Raw genomic sequence first — 20680 nt, forward strand, 5'->3', positions numbered from 1 at the left:
ATGTCAGCTTGTACTGTGGCAACTAAATAAGCACGGAGAAGGCACCAAAAGAAATTGGATAAAAAAAGGTGTAGCGGAAATGGCTCTTTTGAGGGATCAAGCATGGCTCACAGCAGCTCAGCTCACAAGTAAAGAGTAAAATGTCCTGCTAGACACATCTGGCAATTTTTATCTTACAGCAATGCAACAAGATTTAAAAGCATTTATAGTGATTTGGTACACTTGCATTCAACATTTTATACATTTCTGTACCCACAGCCTTCTGGCAGGGTGACAAAACATGACAAAAGATTAATAATCAAGAAAGCAAACGTAAAAAGGCAGGGATATTAATAACCAGAGGAGATTTGTGGGATCAATGTCCGTAATAGATGCATACTTTTGCACCTTGGCTACTACTTAAATGTAGTGTCAGTATGACTTTACAAGAAGGGAATTCTGGGCTAGGGCTGGCGCCAGCAGGGAGAGGGGGGGGGGGGGGTTTGGAGCTACCCCAAAAATCTTCATCTGCCCCTCTAAGAGCAAACATAGTAAAAAAACAATGTACAAGTTCCCCGCATCCCTGCCCCCCTGAAGGAAGTCGTTATCATGGGTGCCCCCCCACCCCCCTGAAAAAAAAAGATCCTGGCGCCGCACCTGCTGCAATGGCTAACTTGAACAAGTTCAAAGTAGCTTATTTTTATCCCAGAAGGTCAATCTTCATGGCAATGCTATTTTTGTCAACTACAGCCTTTGTAAACTTATAAGTGCTTTTCTTGACAGCTATTTCTTCATTTCATGCTTAGTGTTTGCTGCTGGACAAGCACCAAAGCAGTATATCACCAACTTGCTTACATACTTTACTTAGCCGTTTTGGTAGCAATATTATAGTTTGCATGAACTCATGAATCAGCCAACTCTTACCGATATGTTCAGCCTTTGCACAACTTGGCTCAGGAGTGACAACTGCTGGTGCTGGCAGACCTGGCAAGCTCACAGTCACCACACTAGCCACATCCATTTCAGGCAGGAACACTGGCCGAGAAGGTAGCTCCTCACAAACTTGCGCACTGGTAGGCTCATTCTGGTGCTTCCGTCTCTTAGCAGAGCCTGGGTGGAGTTTACAGTATTGTTGCAGTAAGCTTTTCAGTCGCGGTGCACAGCACAGTGAAATAGTTGCAAAGCACCTTTTTGCATGTTAAAGCTATTGGTTCTCCTAGATGGCTTCATTCATATAAGACTGTTACCTTCAGATGATGCAATCCAAGAGGTAATTGGTCAAATAAAGCAGTGTTCATAGTAAAGCACTATTGTAGCGTAATTAAGGGAGTGTAGACTAAAGGAACTCTATTTAAGTCGGAGAAATTCTGCGCATTACGACAAATTAGTTGCATTTGCGAAGGCTGAGTACACATACCTCCTTAAAAAAAACCTGTAAGATAACTTTCGGTATGCAGCTATCGATGATGGTAGCTTTGGTGATGACAACTTTCGATTTGTTTTTCATAAAAGTTAAAATTGTTGCTTTGATTTTGTTACGTTCAAGGATGTACACATGAGGGTATATCTTTGGTCAACTTGTGACGTTATTGCCAACTACAAAAAGCGGGCTTCCTTTTCAATGAACTTCAGTTCTCAGTCAGCGCCTGTCCCGTGTTGTCTACTCTGTGTCCTGTTTTCAACCATGCTAAGTATCGCTATGTATCTATACCAGCTCACCCAGTACACCACTCTACTTCTGAGCTACATCACTTGTAGTGCCAAAGCATTGACATTAGCAAACCGATGTGCCACATGCTACATTTCACATGTCACTTTGCCTCACTAGTTCTATGGAAATGTGCAGCTGTGTCTCCTAGCAGCCAGCACATGTCCTCATCGCTATCAGCACTGGGAGGATATGACCATGAGTGTCCGCCTGGACGCAAGCATGTGGAGGTGGAAAACTGTAGCATTTTTAGATCCCTTCACATCAGACGCTGAAATGTTTTCATACTAAATGTGGTCCCAATCATATCCACCACACACATCTCCAACATCACACCTTTTCTCACTCCCCTTCGATATTTTCATTAATGGTTACTGTGACAAGTCCACGAAAGGTGACACATTTCATTTCTAGACTTCAAAATTCAAATAAATTAGCTTCAAGTCATCTGTTCTCTCTCAAAATTTGTCACAGCATTCCTTGCAAGCACACAAAGTTTATGCTGTAGTTAGTGTTGTGTAATGCTTGAATGTTCATTCAAGTCTAAAAGCCAGCACTTAGTTACATGGATTGATAGAAAGTTCGATTGACATAGTTCGTATGTATTTATCCCGAAAGAGTGGGGACGTGTGAGCACAGGCACAGTGGAAGAGAACATGACAACACAAACACTGTTAGTGACATTACAGCACTTGTGTTGTCTCTGTCGCACCGTCATGTTATTTCTGCCCACATTCTTTTCAATGCACTGCGTGCTATAACCATAAATTTTTTCACTGAATCTTGAATTCCAATGTTTAAACGTACCTAGTTTATAAGTTATAACCTGATACAGCAATAACATTCTCTGCAACTTCAAACTATCTCCCCATTATAGCAGAATAGTCGCTGAATAGAAAGGCACTTTGCTATCCATCCACTTGTCTGCACCTTTCTTTACCTTTATGGTTGCAAATCAGTCATGAATGTCCACAAAGTGGAAGAACGTTTGCGAAAGGGAACAATCATCATCCGTGTTTAGTATCTATAAGCTACAAAGAAAACTGCTATAGCAGTTTCCAGTAAGATAAAGCTCCTGGTTCTGAAGCTGAAACCTTGGCAATATTTTTTTTCCTTTTCCAGTGATGCATTCTCAGACACTAGTAACGGGCATCTTTTATAGCTTGATTGTACACAAGGGTGAATGACCGTCTCTTCTATTTATCAATTTTCTGTTCTTGTGACCTTGTGTAGAAATCAGTTACTATGCCAAGGTTAATGGCTATAGCTATCCACAACAAAGATTGAGGTGACAGATTAGATCCCCACCTCAGTTGCCACATGCCATGAGCAAAAACACGTGTGCATTTTGGTACATGTTAATAAGACCCAGGTGGTCAAGGAAATTCAATGTTTTGCACTTTGCTGTGCCTTATAAGCATACCAAAATGCTCGCACGTAAAGCGCCAGAATTTTTGTTTCACTTCACGACATTATCCTCTCTTGCTTTCACAGTGTGAAGATTATGCTGACATTTCCACTGCTTTGTGTCTTTTCAACCAGGAGCTGCTACGCATCTATTGAGAATTTTCACATGCATGCACCAGTTTAAGTTCGTGACATTGCACGAACATGGGTATACTTACAGGTTGGTTGCCTTGTCCATGGGGGGTAGGTTTTGGACGGAAAAAACCTCGGTACGGTGTCCCCATACGCCCTTCGTCCAGTTATGTTGAAATGAGCCCCACAAACCCTGTTGCTGGCCTTTGGTTTCCAAAGCGCGTATTTCCCTCTATGGCCTTTTCTGTTGATTCTTTCCAGCCATATTTTTTTCATGGCTGGATCACTTGGAAATGTGTGCCAAGACAGTCCACTGTTCTTCAATGTATTATTGTCACAGCCAGGAACACAGCAAGTCTGCCCACTATATCCTCTAGTGGATGGCATTCTGCATAAAGAGCACACATAAGCACAGTCAGCTTATTATCAGCTTCTTGAGACAATCAGTATTTATCAAGGGGTCACAGGAAGATGGATGGAGACATGAACTGTTCAGTAGAGGCTTAAACAGGTGAGCCTCAGCCTAGAACAACTTTACTACCATCGAATTTTTTCTCAAGCTGAGGTGTCAATGTACTGCCTCCATTAGTTTTCGGAGAGGATACGATTTATATCAGGTTATGCCAGCATAGAAAATTCTAGTACGCTTCAGGTCCGCAAGACTTCACTTGAATTTCCTTAATCACGCACTCTCAAAACAAGAAAAACATTGGTGCACTGTCAAGGAAACAAATGCATACGAGCTTTATACCTTCAGCGAATTTACACGGCGCAATATATTGCACAGACGTCACGGCGATTGTCTAGAGTGAGAGATTTTGGGGTTTTGAGCGTCGCTTACGCCATGTCGTAGTCTGGTTTTATAAAGTTCCAGACGCGAAAGTCGGTAAAAATTCAGTAGCGCCAAGCACAACATCGGCAATAACACCCCTATGCATGGTACCCCCACTCCTACACCTTTCCATTTTGTGCGATATCAAGTTCGACGCAGAATAGACATTCCCCTAAACATTCGGACCACCTGTTATTCGGCGAGCACTGCACGCGATGTACTCGGCCAAGGGCCTCACAAGGTGAGCGCGCTTACGTCCGCGATCGAGCATTGCGAGATCAAATTTCTCGGTCGCGTGTCACACCTTGGCACAGACAGCGAAGGAGAGTCGATCCCTACCTATAAATACGATGCTGGCCGGGTTCGATCGGAATCGAAAGCACGCTCATATGGCCGAAATGTATCGATGTCGTCGCCTCGATTGCGGAGAGCCGACAGGGCAATATAAACGTTTGAGTGGCGTGTGGAGCTACAGCAATCATGCGGTGAAATTTAACGTCAGTACGGTTACGCGTATTGCGATTATACGCTAGAAGGCCGGGCGTTATCGGTCGTGGACGTCCGAGCAAATCAACCCAAAGCCCACTGTTCGAGCGTGCGGCAAAACCGAGCAGAAACGATAAAGTAGACACAATCAACACAGTGAATGATTGGCTCTTACCTTTGGTAGCGGAGGACTCCGCTGAGAACAAGTCTTGCCGCGGATTTTGTCGGAAAACAGCGTCCTGAACAGGCACACGACCACCAAACTCCCGCAAACAGAAGGCGCGCGCGCGGCAAGCGTATGCAAGCGCGCGGCAGCGTACCAACAATTCCCATGAGCACTTTCGCGGCCGCTTGTGGCGCTGCAGTGCTTGAAAAAGGTCTACTGGAGTTGTTAAATTCATGTCAACAAACGCGCCATACAATAAAATTGGACATCTTGTATCGAGATACATAATTTTCTTTTCACTGGTTCTGTTTTGAAAGCGAGCGCCGCTCTTGCGGTAGCGCATTCGGAAGGAACCTCTAAAAAGAGATCGTCGGTGCCGTGTGACTGCGAGGGAACGCCTCTTCATAAAAAGTCTTTCAACGTAGTAAAAGACCGCTTACGTAGAAGATTTTTGAGCGCCCGTGTGACACGGGTATTATATGCAAGTCAAAAGTGGTCAAAGGTATTTTAATGTTTCTGGCATACCAATTAAGTGTTAATAAAACCTCGCTCAAGAAAATGCATTGAAGGGCATGTACAATTAACCTTTAAGCAGAAAGACGATAGGACACAACAACACTTTTTATTTGAACATTTTATTGAGCCACACATTTATTTATAGAAAAGCAGACCGCGATATTATGCGCACTCAAAAGAAGCCACCACCGACACCCTACACTACAAAAAAAAACTGATAAAGAGAACACTGTCATTGAAATTAACCTACAGAGCAAAATAACCTGCTCCACAAAAGTTAAGGAAGCTGCAGAGACACGCTGCAATCCTGTGGCCATGCAGAAAATGCTTCCGACAACTCTCGGGAGGTAGTGTCACGAATTCATTTTAATATAAAAGTCTCCTTAAAGACATAATAGCACTTTGTTTACATTTTGCAGATTGAGAACGCTGCAAAATGTAAATGAGAACCGCTTCCTGTCGGTATAGGCCACTAGCGTTCTGTAAGCGTGTTCCTTTCCGTGTTTCCTGCATTAATACACTGGCCATGAAGCCTACATACAAGTTTTGTCACAACATGATGCAATCCTAAACGACACCATTGCTACTTTGTATAGGAACTGCAGATCTTTCTCGTCACATTACGGTTTTTTACTTCCTCTAGAAATGTAACTGCCCAACAGAAATGAATATTATAAGAAGCTATAGGGCTTCGTTGCCTGCTGGTTACCTTCTTCAGATTGTGAGTAACCCTGTGGCAATATGGCATAGTTCTGCTCCACCGTGCCGCGGTGAATCCACTTTGCCACGGTGGCGGTGAATGTGCCTCGAGCCTCCTTTTCTGTCCTGGAACCAATTAGCCGCGGTGTTTTGAACCGAGCTCCTGCCGATCGAATACGACTACCGCATTTGTTACAAGGCGGACGCCAGAACGCAGCTCGTGGATGAGCATATGTATGAATATGTTCCAGTCGTGCAAGAACTCAATCGACGCTCTGAGCCTAGCGCCTCTGAGTCCACTAAAGTACCGCATGTTCGGCGACGCTGTTACCCTCGTCTCCAACCCTATCTATGTAACCGTTCATTTGCCACCCTTGAGGAACTAGCCCGGTCGGCCGGCCAAGTTGCGGAGTCGCCGTTTTGGAAGCCATCCCGACAGCAGTACACACTGCGTGAATTGTATTTCTTGAATTCTAACATGACCGCAACTACCTCTGTAGAGGCACGTTCCACTTTACTGCTATGAACGATTTGTATGGAGGAGGAATAAACAAGAATTTAATAAATGCGAAGCATTTCTTAGCGAACCTCTGGTACTTTGAGCGTTTCTATCCACGTACCTATCTATCTATCTATCTATCTATCTATCTATCTATCTATCTATCTATCTATCTATCTATCTATCTATCTAGCCGCCTACGTGTGGTTGCTCTCATGACCGCCTCCTTAACTTGGTGTAGACCAAAATTCGCATGGGAGGGCGAGAGGAGTTCACGAATGCGAGAGCGTTAAGAAAAACCGACATCGGTAGCGTTGACGCAACGAATGGAAAGAATGAAAATTAGGACCCCAGCAGGAATCGAACCCAAGCATTCTGCGTGGTAATCAGGTAATCTACCACAGAGCTATGCCAGGTCTATAAACTGGTATGGAAAATCAGCCTATGCAGACGACAAAGCGGTGCAACGTCAATTGAGGTTGTGGTGCTTGCTATCTAATTTTACATGAAAGCAATAAACACTACATGATATTCCTACGATGTGTACTCCTACGATACAGGCGTCATATTAGATTAACGTCTGTGGTTCCAGTGTTGGCTCCGCTTTTATAGCAGCCTAATAAACATTACATTTGTGTTCCTATGATTCAGCAGGCTATGTTGAAGCATTGCTCGACCCCGGAGGAATACATTAAAGAAAGTTACATATGATATTAACATCACCGCACCGTAAAGTGAACTTAGTCCGCCAGAACGACGCAGTGTACTCTTCATTTCTTACGAGACTGGGCGATGGCCTCATGCTCACCGAGGATGATGCCAGATTGATTGACAGCCGCTTTGTAGACTAGGCTACGTAGGTCACATACGTCCAGGTAGTCTGCGAAAACGACAAGCGCCATCCACTGAAGTTGGTATACGTAGCACTATCGAGGCCTACCAGGCTCGACGGCCTATTCCTCACCAACGCGAAGGGTGACTTCAGGTTCCGACATGTCGCCGGCTCTATCGACAGACAATTCGTCGATGAAATGACCGAGGCATCCACAAATTCCAACAGCTGTACTATACCTGATACTTCATTACACATGGACCCCTCGTCACCGCGACCACGACCGGATCCGATACATGTCGTGAGCAGCTGCTGGTGCTCACTGATCACGGTGATGATGACCTTGTTCAAGAACTGTGCAGAACTTCTTCCGCACATGCACACGGGTTCGTGAAACGTCCGTGCGTTCTCCATCAAAAGGGACAAGTATAAGCACTACATATCAGCTTACCGCTTCTGGTGTTGATAATACCCACGATGCCGTTGGCAGTGTTACGCAACTGTAAACAACTGGCCATATAACACATAGGCGGTTCTTCAACGTATACGTGTGCGTATAAAATTTATACAAATCTTTAGCGTCATGTTGTAACGTTTCGCTCAGTAAAAAAAAATTACGCCACAGTCACCTTCCCGTCACATGCTTCGCATAGCATCGACTACCACGGTACGTGGGATCTGCCAAAACTTTTTCTGTATTTTTATTGTGCACCAAATCCAATATCCCGAAGAGTAAGCAGCATGTCCTAGAGCCGTCCCCAAGCAAATAGCAGAAATTCACGGTTTTTCTGCAGCTTCGTCCTATAAATAATAATTTTCGAGCGAGGAGCACAGCTGATGAAGTGGATTAATCTACAATATCGCTCATAAACCGGTCTGCGCTGGACGATTCCGGCCATGTCGAGATGTTGAAGAAGGTTACAGTACAATTTGCAGCATAACTTACTGCCAAGATCTGTATGACATGCAGCGCATTATGTAGGTTGCATTGAGCATGCCATATGAGCAGACTACTTATTTTAATGCGGCATTTAATTCACGATTCCTTGTCACCACACATTTTTGCTTCGAAAATATAAAATCATGTTCGTTTACAGAATTTTCTATCATTGTTATGGTGAGGTCTTCAAAACTGGAGATTGTTTATTTATTTGACTCATAAAGAAATAATAAGTCGGAGTTTTCCGCTCATTTTTAAAAACAAATGCTGCAGGTATAAGTATACTCCGGTCAACAGTCTAGCACTTATAAAATCAAATCAGACAGTAGTCGTGATGGATGCAGTTGAAAGAGCACCCAAAAGAACTTAGGAAGTGCGAAACAGAAATGTTTTACATCCAGCTCTTTTTCTCATCGCCGTTTACCTTGTTATTCACTTTTTTGTATTTTGTAGTTTTGTTACATTTATCTCGCATTTCTCACCCAGCCAGACAAATGTTTCTTTCGAGACGTGTTTCTTCCTGTACGAGTATTACTTTCCAGCGAAAATATGCTTTCAAGACACACGTTTGATCAGAGCCAAGCAGTGCGTTAAATTTTTTTTTTTACTCGGTGAACGCTGACGTGGGCTGCGGTTGCACACCCCACGCCACTTCATCATTAGAGAACAAATTTTACGCCAGCTTCTGCCAAGAATTAGTGCCGCTGTTCGCACAGAACGAAACCAAAACATTCACATTTCCTACATTTTTTCTAGAGATAGCAGTACCTTACCGCGTTCGACCAGAACAGGCATACGAGCGCAAAGCCAGCGCAGTTGCACGTGCCGGTCGTCAAAAGTGGCAGCCATAACGAATCGCCCTAACCAGAGTTGCTGAGATCAACGTACTGGCAATCTATATGTAAGCAATACATGATCGCCATGAAAATTGTAACCGATGTGAGGCAACGTTTAGGACTCTCAAGACTCTTCTTTATTGTGCCGATTATGAGCCCCACTACCCAAACACAGTTGGTGATGATGAGTATGTACATATGAGAACATGAAGGGCATCAACAATGCTCACACTAATCTCCCCGCGCGCGCGAGCGGCCGGCCCGGCCGCGATTTAGGCGGGAAAGGTACGCCGAACGAAGGGCTTGAGACGCGATACGTGCAATATCTCAGAAGTATGGTAACGACGGTCCGAAGAGACCTCGACGGGGGTGACAAGATAGTTAACTGGGGATGTTTGTTCACGAACAACGTAAGGTCCAAGGAAGTGTGATTGAAATTTCTCACACAATCCAGGAGTACGAACAGGCGTCCAAAGTAGTACTTCATCGCCAGGATGGAATGTGACGTCGCGATGAAAGCTGTCATAACGCTGCTTACGGTCTTGTTGACTGGCCTCTGTGTTGAGGCGAGCACGTTGCCGACATTCGTCAAGCCTAGAGACGAAATGTTCTGTTGTTGAGATTTTCATTGTTGCATTGGAGAGGCGTCGATGGCTAATATCGGCGCACAACCGTAGACCAGGTAGAAAGGTGAATAGCCGGCAGTTCGTTGCACAGCGGTGTTGTGTGCAAACGTCACGAACGGTAGAATCGTGTCGCAGTTATCGTGGTGTGGTCCGATGTACATTGATATCATGTCGGTTAGCGTACGATAGAATCGCTCCGTTAGGCCATTTGTTTGAGGCTGGTAGGCTGATGTCCTCTTATGAACTGTGCCACACGTTTTCAGCACTTCTTCAAGAATTGTCGAAAAAAAGGTCTTGCCGTGGTCACTCAACAGCACGCGAGGTGCACCATGACGCAACACTATGGCTTCCAAAAAGAAGGTGGCCATGTCGGACGCAGAACTAGTGCGCAGAGGGGCGGTCTCTGCGTACCGTGTGAGGTGATCGACCGCTGTTACAATCCACCGATGACCTGCTGGCGTTACGGGAAGTGGCCCGAACAGGTCTATTCCGACTACAGCAAAGGGTGTTTCGGGACATAGGATGGGTTGTAACAGGCCAGCCGGAGGTGAAGATGGTCGTTTCCGGCGTTGACAAAGTGTGCAAGAAGCGACATACTTGGCTACAAAGGTAGAAAGGCCAGGCCCGAAGAAACGGCTCCTAACGCGGTCGTACGTCTTGTGAAACCCCAAGTGGCCAGCGGACGGGTCGTCGTGCAGTGCTTCGAGAACTTGTTTACGCAGCGAACGGGGAAGTACTGGCACCCACCTATGCCCATCGGTATTGTAAGTATAGCGATGCAGCACATTGCTTTCCAGCTTGAATTGCCTTAGCTGACGACGTAGTCTGGCATTAGGAGGTGAAGACGTTCCACTGAGGTATCCGATGATGCGGTTACAACAGCAGGTTGATACGAGGCCAACTGAGTGCAGCGGATGGAAGATAGCGACTCAGGAACTGCCAGGGGCGATAACGTGAGTGAAGATGAAGGCTCAGGATCACCTGAGGGGCAACGAGGGTGCGCGGTCGGATAAGAAAGTGGCAGAGGGCAGCGAGAGAGAGCGTCGGCATCTTGATGCTGTTTGCCAGACTTGTACACAACGTCAAAAGTGTATTCTTGCAAACGAAGTATCCAGCGGCCGAGGCGTCCGGACAAATGTTTAAGTGAGGACAACCAGCATAGAGCGTGATGGTCGGTAATCACAGTGAAGTGGCGTCCATAAAGATACGGTCGAAATTTTTGTATGGCCCAAACTACAGCAAGACATTCCTGCTCTGTTATGGAGTAGTTCTGTTCCGCAGGTGTTAGGGCGCGACTGGCATACGCAACAACTCTCTCTCGGCAAGTGTCGTCGCGCTGTAGGAGGACAGCACCGATCCCATGGCCACTTGAATCTGTGTGCAGAAAAGTGGGGGCACTCTCGTCGAAGTGACGGAGGACGGGGTCTGATGTTAACGCACGTTTAAGGGCTTGGAAAGCACACTCGCAGTCATCAGTCCAAGCGAAGGCCGTTCCCGACGTGAGAAGCTTTTGTAATGGTCCCGCAATGGCAGCAAAGTGACTGATGAAGCGGCGGAAGTAGGAAACCAGGCCAAGAAAACTTCGCAGCCGAAACGAATCACGGCAGCAATCTTGTCCGGGTCTGGTCGAACGCCATCTTTACTGACAAGGTGGCCCAATACTTTGATACTTTTGCTGGCGAAGTGGCATTTCTTTGTATTGAGCTGAAGTCCAGCGTTCGAAATGCAGGATAAAACTTCGTCCAAACGCTCAAGGTGCTGCGAAAAAGTGGAAGAAAAAATAACGATGTCGTCTAGATAACATAAACAGTCTTTCCACTTGAGGCCACGTAAAACAGTGTCTATCATGCGCTCGAATGTTGCAGGAGCGTTGCATAATCCGAAGGGCATGACGTTGAACTCATAAAGCCCGTCCGGCGTTGCAAAGGCTGCTTTGTCCTTGTCCGCTTCGTGCATAGGTATTTGCCAATACCCGGACCGGAGGTCGAGACTGGAGAAATACTCTGCACCTTGAAGGGAGTCGAGATCGTCGATTCTTGGTAACGGATATACGTCTTTTCTCGTGATATTAATAAGTGCTCTGTAATCGACACAAAATCGTACAGAGCCGTCCTTTTTCCGGACCAACACCACAAGAGATGACTAAGAGCTGGATGAAGGTCGGATGATGTCGCGTTTGAGCATGTCGTTGACGTTCTGCTCGATGATTTTACGTTCCGCCGAAGACACGCGATATGGGCGGCAGCGCACAATTGAGCTGCCATCGGTCTCGATGCGATGCACTGCGACGGAAGTGTGGCCCAGAACCTTGGAGTGTACGTCAAACGAAACGCTATGCTTTTTAAGAAGGTCTAAAAGGTCTCTCTTTTGCTCAGCAGTGAGGTGGGGATTTATGGTCGCATTTAAAGCAGCGGTCGCAGCCGTATGATCAGTTGAGGCAGACAAAGGCGGCAATTCTGCGCGAAGGGAAACGAGAGAAAAAGCAACTCACAGCAGTGCCCTGGGCCAGCATCACTGGCGAAGAAGTTAGATTAAGTGCGGCGACCAACGCTCTACCGTCGTTAAAGCGCACAAGGCCAGGTGCGATGGTAAGCCCCGTAGGTATGCAGCGATCAGATGGAGCAATGAACACGTCACCATTAATGACGGTGTCAGAAGCCAGTGTAATAATATTCTCAGCTCCCGGCGAAATACAACAGTCAGAGGCTGTGACTAAACGGAAGCTGTGAGGAGCGACATCGGAAACGGAAGCTGTGAGGAGCGATGTCGAGCCCGACTGGCTGGGAGCTCCTTCCCCGCAGCGTTGGCTGCATGGCCACATAATATTGCTTCATAGTATAATAACCCGGAACAACGCCAGAGCTTATTTAACTAATGTAATTGTTCATTCAGTTCCTGTTAAGTGAACGATTTACTGCGCTGGAGCTTGATTTTATTGTTGTATCACTTTTGTGACAATTCGCACGCCGGAGGCGTTTTAACATTTCAACGTCATGTGCCTCCTACGCTCCCCCCTCCCCTTTAGAAGAGCTGAGTGTTATCTCAAATACATCTTGTTTGGCTTCAGCTGAGCCCGTCATATCTCTAAATGTGTATAGATTGCTGCCTTGTTTAGATACAATCTAACACCTTTCTACGTTTACCTTAACTTTTAGTTTCATAAATTCATCCAGACAAGACCACGTCCTTGCAGCAGCCCATTCATTTGAAAAATGTTCACTTTTAAATGAACTTTATACCTGTTTATGACGTCCAATAGACAGCAATTGCCGGCCAGGCCAGCCCCGCTAACTGCGTCTGTAGGAATACCACGACCACCGCCATTACACAATTGCCTCTACAACAGCGCTAATAGGCCATGATTATGCGCCCTTCCGCCATTGAAGTAAAGAAGAATGGTTGTTGGACACTAAAGCTAAGTCGAGACGGTGTATTATCTGACCTAAATTCAACTTCAAATCTGTATTTCAAATTGTACATACAAACTAGGGATGGCGAGAAAAAAGCAGCGAATTTTACGCCGCTTGACGAGCCTGGCCATCCTTACATGTCAGCAGTAGGCACAAAGCAGAAACAGCCACTGTACAGAGAGTTCGTGTAAGTGTCCGTGCATGTGCAAAAAATTAATAAAAAATATTGACAAAAAGAACTATGTGTCATAATTGGCTACAGTACTGTGAGTGTAAGACAATAACATAGATTGATACAATGTATTGAAGACATGAAAACATTTGATATTACGGTGGCACAGATTGCCGAATAATGCTCTTGCGAATGGCAGAAAGAGACATAGTGTTTAGGCAGTCATAAAATGTGGTATTCAAGAACTTTGGCACAGTAAAACTCAACAAAGAAAAACCATAATTTGTTCTACAGTTTGGTAATACATAACTACTTCGTACACTGGTGTCATATGATGAGTGGCGAAACGTAAGTGGAACAATTAAAAAAAAAGGAATCATTTGTTCTTGTTATTGTTTTATAAAAACATGCATATCTGTAGTAGAATAATTTGTTTACAGGTACAATATTATATTGTAGGCAGCTATGCTTAGTGGGCGAATCATAGGGCCCATTTACAATTGCGCGGAACATTTTCTTTTGCAGGGTTTGTCGTTTTAGTATGTTTGACAACGTTGTATTGCCCCAGACTAGCAGGCAATAGCTTATGTGGGAATAAAAGAATGCATAGTACAAAGTAAGCTTAGTTTTGGTTGGAAAAATATATCTGTTACGCGAAGTGATTCCTATGATTCTAGAGAGTGTTGAAGAAAGATTATTAACATGTGCATCCCATGACATTGTATTGCTGAACGTTATCCCTAATTATTTAAAGGTGTCTACGTACTCGATCACAGTGTCGCCTAGATATAAGGAGGGCCGTAGAAATACTTGTTTTCTTTTAGGGAGGAAAAGTACTGCTTTCGTTTTCTGTTTGTTTATGTTCAAAGAGTTAACTGATGACCACATGGCGTGATGAGAGCGCGTCGTGTGCAATTTCTGCTAAGTGTTGTATATTATTGGAAGAAAAAAATAAGCTGGTGTCGTCTGCATATATCATGTATTTCGCATGAGTGCTGATGTTAGGAACATCATTTATATATACACTGAATAGCAGTGGCCCCAAAATGCTACCCTGAGGGACGCCATTCACAATGCTTAGAATCTGTGAGGCGTAATGGTTAATGACTACGTATTGAGATCGTGAGCCCAGCTATGACTATATTATGTTAAGGGCGTGTCCACGTACACCACAGTGCTCTATTTTTGCAAAAAGAATGTCTGCTTCTTTCTTGTTTTATTGATTTAACGTGTCCAGTCTTCGCTTGTCCGACTATTCAGGCAACGCCCATTCATGTCGTTAGCACGTAAATAAGGAATTCAGCCGATGTATAAACAAGAGGTTTGAGGCAGACGAACCGACAGCTTTCCCACCTTGCAGTCTACAATGTTCATTATTTATGTGTGCATTTATATTATTCACTTAAAAAATATCTGCTGTACAGTTGTTTGTTTTTAGATAGAGTGTTCATAATCGGTGTGGCAATCAGTTGACAGACACAGAAAACCTTAACAAATTCAGTACGCAATTTCCTTATTGCAAAACAAAAAAGCCACGTATTCTGTTGGAAATCTCAAGGAATCGTTAACGCCTGTCATTGGGCCGATGTGAAGAAATGATTGGGAACATGGTGGTCGATTTGATAATTTCAAAGGTACCACATCACAAGTCTTTATTTTCATTGGCTTGCTCCTTATGTATTTTCAATATCATGCCATGTTATTTTCCAAGCTCACTGTCATAACAGGGACCTTTTCGCACAATGTAGTGTTCCCAGAGCTCACACAAGTGCCATTGTTACACATGCCCAAAAGGCAGGAAAAGTTAGCGTAGTTCGACATTTCCTGGACCTCCGGAAGTGTTGCGTTCTGAAATGAAAGGGAACTTGAACATAAGCAATACATCTACCTGAAAGAGTCGACACTGACTTGAACATAGCAATGACAAAGTTTTGCACGTTCTTTAAACAACAACAGCGTAATTTGCGCTGTTTACACTATGAGGGCATCAGTAAAATTGGCTAACCTTCTAGCTGAAGTTATGCTACTGCAATTAGGCGCAAGTGAGAGAAATGCTAAATGAATCTGCACACAGTCAAAATTGATTATAACATTGCAACAGGTTTAGATCATTTGTTCCATATGATTTGAGGATTTTCTATTTAAAGGGCTTAATTATACACTTCAGGGGCGTAGCCAGAATATTATGCTAAGACAGGCGAGTCTGACCGCGCTATATGTTCTAAGTGCATGCATGTTTTTGTTCCTGCGTGTATATACATAAACGGAGATATTTCCAGAAAGTTGCCCGATCCACCGACCCACGCACGATGATGATGATGATATATGTTGTTTAATGGCGCAAGGGCCATTGATGGCCAAAGAGCGCCAGGAAACGGTGTCGGATGGGAACAATGATGATGTTTAGTGGCTGTATAAGGGCCTAAGATTCTGCGCACTAAAGGTGCGTAAAACATATATGTAATAAAATCATGAGAGTGGAGTGAAACGTGCATGGTGAGGATGAGTTTTAGGTGATCATGACGCTAAAATATAGAGGTTGTACTAGCACGGATGCCTCGTCAGCGCCCTTAGTCCCAAGGGCCTGGAGGCAGGTGCTCTTTTTGATGTAGCATCCGCAGCAGCAGCCTCCTCTAGGAGGCCGTGCTACGGATCACCTGCGTAGATGACATGAAAAGTACGTATGTCCTTTAAAAACGCATTCAATGTATCATATTTAAAAAGAGGTTCTCTACCTATGAACATCGCTGGATGAAGGGGTATGTGTTGTGTGAACGCCAGTGGAAAGTGTTTTTTTCTGTAAGCCTCTAGCTCAGAGCATTCAAGGAGTATGTGATGTACGGTAAGTGGATGGCCACATCTGTCACAGCTGGGTGGGTCACCACCGGACAAAAGGTGTGTGTGTGTGCTGTGTGTGTGTCCTATTCTAAGCCGACAGAGAGTGACCTCTGTACGGCGTGTTTTTGATGTAGGTGGCCAGTTACCGAGGCGTGGTTTGATCAGGTGTAACTTGTTGTGCGTTTGTAGGTCCCATAACTTTTGCCAGTAAGCCCTGAGCTTTTTCCGTATGTTTGGTTTTAGGTCCATCACGGGGACAGCAACTGAAGAGATTGCAGCGCTTACGTTGGTTGACGTGGCCAGCTGGTCAGCCAACACATTTCCTGCGATGTCGCGGTGCCCTGGCACCCAGCACACGACGATATGTTGCTTGGACGCGTACGCCGCGCAGAGTATTGAGTAGAGGGACATAATTACCGGATTTCTATGTTTTTTCAGATTTTTCAGCGCCATCACGACACTCAAGGAGTCAGTGTATATAACTACCCTCGGTGTATTCAATTCTTTAATGTGTTTAACGGCTACGAATAACGCGTAAGCCTCGGCTGTGAAAATGCTTGTGCTAGTGGGTAAAACGCCGGCATCCGAGAAAGATGGTCCAACCGCTGCATATGACGCGCCAGCATGGGACTTAGATGCATCAGTATAATATTCTGGGCAGTCATATTTATGTTGCAGCTCTAGGAAATGCATCCGAATGTGTATAAGGGGCGCGTGCTTTGTGACAGCTACGAAGGATGTGTCGCAGTCTATAAGCTGCCACTGCCATGGCGGGAGCTGCATAGTGGGGCGAATAGGGTGGTATTCAAGCAGTGGGACATTTGTTTCTTCAGCTAGCTCTCTGACGCGCAGTGGGAAAGGGCGTGCTATTGTGGGCCTATTGCGAAAGAGTTGAGAGCTGGACAGGTCCTTGATAGTGGAATATGCAGGGTGCTGACTGTTCGCATTCACTTTAAGAAAATATATGAAAGAAGAATACGTTCTCTGCAGATGGAGTGACCACTCGTCTGATTCCACATAAAGGCTTTCAATAGGGCTTGTTCTAAGGCACCTGTGGAGAGGCGGATACCTAGATGGTGAACTGGGTCCAGCATTTTTAGAGCGCTTGGCTTGGCAGAGTGATAGACTATCGCCCCATAGTCAAGGCGTGAGCGTACAAGGCTTTTATACAGATTCATGAGGCACTTTCTGTCGCTGCCCCACGCTGTGCGTGACAGCACCTTTAGGATATTCATTGTTTTCATGCATTTATTCTTAAGGTGTTTTATGTGCGGTACAAAGGTTAACTTCGCATCCAAAATTATACCTAGGAACTTATGTTCTGTGTTTACGGGCAAACGCTCACCCTTCATGACTATTTCAGGATCAGGGTACAAGCCTCTTTTTCGTGAAAAAAGAACGCAGGTGCTTTTCTGTGGGTTCAATTTGAACCCGTTTTCATCAGCCCATTTGGACACCTTGTTAAGAGCAAGCTGAACCTGTCGCTCACAGATCCCAAAAGAACACGATTGAAAACCTATCTGCAGGTCGTCAACGTATACTGAATAAAACATATTACTTGGGATGTACAGACGAAGAGAATTCATTTTTATAATAAAGAGCGTACAGCTGAGCACCCCACCCTGTGGCACTCCGGTTTCCTGTATAAATGTTCGGGACAAAACATTGCCCACTCGAACGCGGAATGTGCGATCAGACAGATAACTTTCGATGACATTGAACATATTACCACGTATACCCATGTGTGAGAGGTCTCTCAGTATCCCAAACCTCCAGGTCGTATCGTAGGCCTTCTCCATGTCGAGGAATACAGATAGGAAAAACTGGTTATGAACGAAAGCTTCACGTATGCATGCCTCGATACGTATGAGATATCGGTGGTGGATCGGCCTTCTCTGAACCCGCACTGGTATGGGTCGAGCAATTTGTTTGATTCAAGGAAGTGTAGTAAGCGGCAATTAATCATTTTTTCAAATACTTTGCATAGGCAACTTGTTAGCGCTATGGGTCTGTAACTTGATACAACAGAGGGATCCTTTCCTTGTTTCAAAATTGGGATTATAACAGCCTCCTTCCAAGAAGAGGGGATCACACCCGAGAGCCATATAAGGTTGTAGAGAGTGAGGAGGGTTTTTTGCGTTTCAGAGGGTAGTTGCTTCAACATTTCGTACATTACGCAGTCAGAACCTGGGGTAGATGTGTTACAGCAGTTCAGTGCTGTTTGCAGTTCTGCTAAGCAGAATGGTTCGTTGTACGCCTCATTTTTTGCAGGTTTTCTTTCCAACTTCTGTTGTTCTATTCTTGCTTTGTACTTTTGGAAGGTTTCGGAGTAGTGTGAGGAGCTCGATATGTGTTCAAAATGTGTGCCAAGAAAATTAGCTTGATCCTCCAGGCTTTCTCCGAGGCTATTTACTAATGGCAGGGAGTACGTTTGTTGGCCCTTAATTTTCTTCACCTTATTCCACACTTTTCCCTCGTCTGTGTACGAGTTGATACTCGATATGAACTTTGTCCAGCTTTCTCGTCTGGCTTGTCGGCGCGTTCTCCTTGCCTGCGATTTGACCTCCTTGAAATGTTCCAGGTTTTCTGCTGTTGGGGAGTCACGAAACAACGCCCACGCTTTGTTCTGATTCATCCGCGCTTTTCTACATGCATCGTTCCACCATGGAACTCGCCGCTTAGAACCCAGGCCGCTTGTTTGGGCAATACAATTTGATGCGGCATCAAGAATAAAAGCTGTAAGATACATGACAGCGTCATCTAAGGTCAGAGCGGACAGCTCAGTCCATGTCATGTGCGCAAGGGTTTTGTACCGTTCCCAATCAGCTGAGTCAACCTTCCATCGAGGAACCTGCGGGGGCAGTTGGTCTTTGGTCGGCGTACTCAGGATGGTTGGGAAGTGGTCACTCCCATAAGGGTCTTTCAGAACGCTCCATTCAAAGACGGGTAAAAGGGAGGGTGATGAGATGCTAAGATCTATGGAGGAGTATGAATGGTTTGCAAGGCTAAAATACGTAGGCTCCTTCTTATTTAAAAGACATAAACTAGACGAAAAAAGGAGCTGTTCAATGAGACGTTCTCGAGAGTCACAGCGAGGATCGCCCCAGAGGACATTGTGTGCATTAAAATCACCTAGAATCAAAAAGGGTTCTGGGAGTTCATCTAATAATGATTCTAAATCGCGTCTGTGAAGCTGATGATGTGGTGGTATATACACGGAACATATGGTAATGAGTTTGTTAAAAAGTACAGCTCGAATGGCCACTGCCTCAAGGGCCGTCTGGAGCTTCAAATGGTGGCATGCTATACTTCTATCAACTATAATGGCCACACCGCCAGACGATACGACAGCATCCTCGCGGTCTTTTCGGAAAGTAATGTATTGCCGGAGGAAGTTCGTGTGTTTTGAAGTTAGGTGTGTTTCTTGCACACACAGCACTTTCGGGTTGAACTTACTCAGAAGTTCTTGGATATCGTCTAGATTTCTAAGTAGTCCTCTTACGTTCCACTGTATGATGTTGTCCATGATGGGAAAAAGGGTGCTGTGTGTAAAGTGGACGGAGATTGGCTCATTTTACGGGGCCTTTGTTAGGCCCTGTAATTGGTGTTTTGTCCTTTTTGGAGCGGTCGAGAGAAGCTCGCCGCTCCTTCGGCGCTTCCTGCGCCGTTTGGCTTGACGTAGTGTCCATAGCCTCTTGCGAGGCACTGGACACCCGCTCGACAGAGCGGTCTGTGCGTCTCTTAGACCTCGCCTCGGTGGACGAAGTCTTTGTCCCCACCGAGCTGGAGGTCGATAAGACCCCCTTGGCCTCGTGATTGCCCTGGCTGCTGCCAGAGCTTGTGGAGGCCACTGGTGTGGACAGGTTGAATGTGGGCAGGGCAGCGGTAGCTGCTCCCACCGAAGGGGCAAGTGGCGTTAGCCTGGGCACGCTAGGCGTGTTCCGGGCTACCGCCAGGGGCCGTTGTGGTGCCGCCCCTCGTTGCACCACTTCGGCGAAAGGTGTTTTTAGTGGAAACATTGACGAGATCCGTTGTCTTGCTTCCCGAAACGTGATGTTTTCTTTAACTTTTATAGTGATTATTTCTTTTTCTCTCTTCCAGGCTGGGCACGCTCTGGAGTATGCAGGGTGGCTTCCGTCGCAGTTTGCACAAAGGAACTCGTCATGATTGCAGTCGTCAGCACTGTGACCAGTTGTGCCGCACTTAGCGCAAGTCAGCTGCCCTCGGCAGCTCTGAGATGCATGTCCAAAGCGCTGGCATTTGAAACAACGCCTCGGGTTTGGAATGAACGGTCGGACATTGAGTTTCACATATCCAGTTTCAAGAGTTTCGGGTAGGGTGGTTGAACTGAAGGTGAGTATCAAGTGCTTCGTTGGTATTTCGTTGTTGTTACGTCTGATTGTGATGCGTTGGACATGTGTCACACCTTGTTCTTTCCATCCATCGAGGAGTTCTTCTTCATTCAGTGTCATCAAATCTTCGTCCGATACCACGCCCTTCACTGTATTCATGGTACGATGTGCGCTCACAGAGACAGGTATGTTTCCAAAGGCTACGAGGTGCGAGAGTTTATTGTACTGTTCCTTATCCTTTAGTTCGAGG

At 45.4% G+C, this 20680-nt stretch overlaps 1 protein-coding gene and 1 pseudogene across 1 annotated transcript in view; both read right to left on the reverse strand.

Annotated features, from left to right (window-relative positions):
- Positions 1 to 13389: 13389 nt before the first annotated feature.
- LOC125758398 (uncharacterized) lies at positions 13390 to 14075 on the reverse strand (annotated as a pseudogene).
- Positions 14076 to 14867: 792 nt separating this feature from the next.
- LOC119390403 (uncharacterized) overlaps positions 14868 to 20680 on the reverse strand; it is a 138081-nt gene continuing 132268 nt past the window's right edge. The window contains exon 13 of the mRNA XM_037658017.2: positions 14868 to 15088. Within this exon, the coding sequence (XP_037513945.1) occupies positions 14930 to 15088 (159 nt within the window). The 3' untranslated portion in view covers positions 14868 to 14929. The remainder of the gene's footprint in view (positions 15089 to 20680) is intronic.

The sequence above is a fragment of the Rhipicephalus sanguineus genome, chromosome 4 (genome assembly GCF_013339695.2).
Source record: "Rhipicephalus sanguineus isolate Rsan-2018 chromosome 4, BIME_Rsan_1.4, whole genome shotgun sequence".
NCBI classification, from domain to species: domain Eukaryota; kingdom Metazoa; phylum Arthropoda; class Arachnida; order Ixodida; family Ixodidae; genus Rhipicephalus; species Rhipicephalus sanguineus.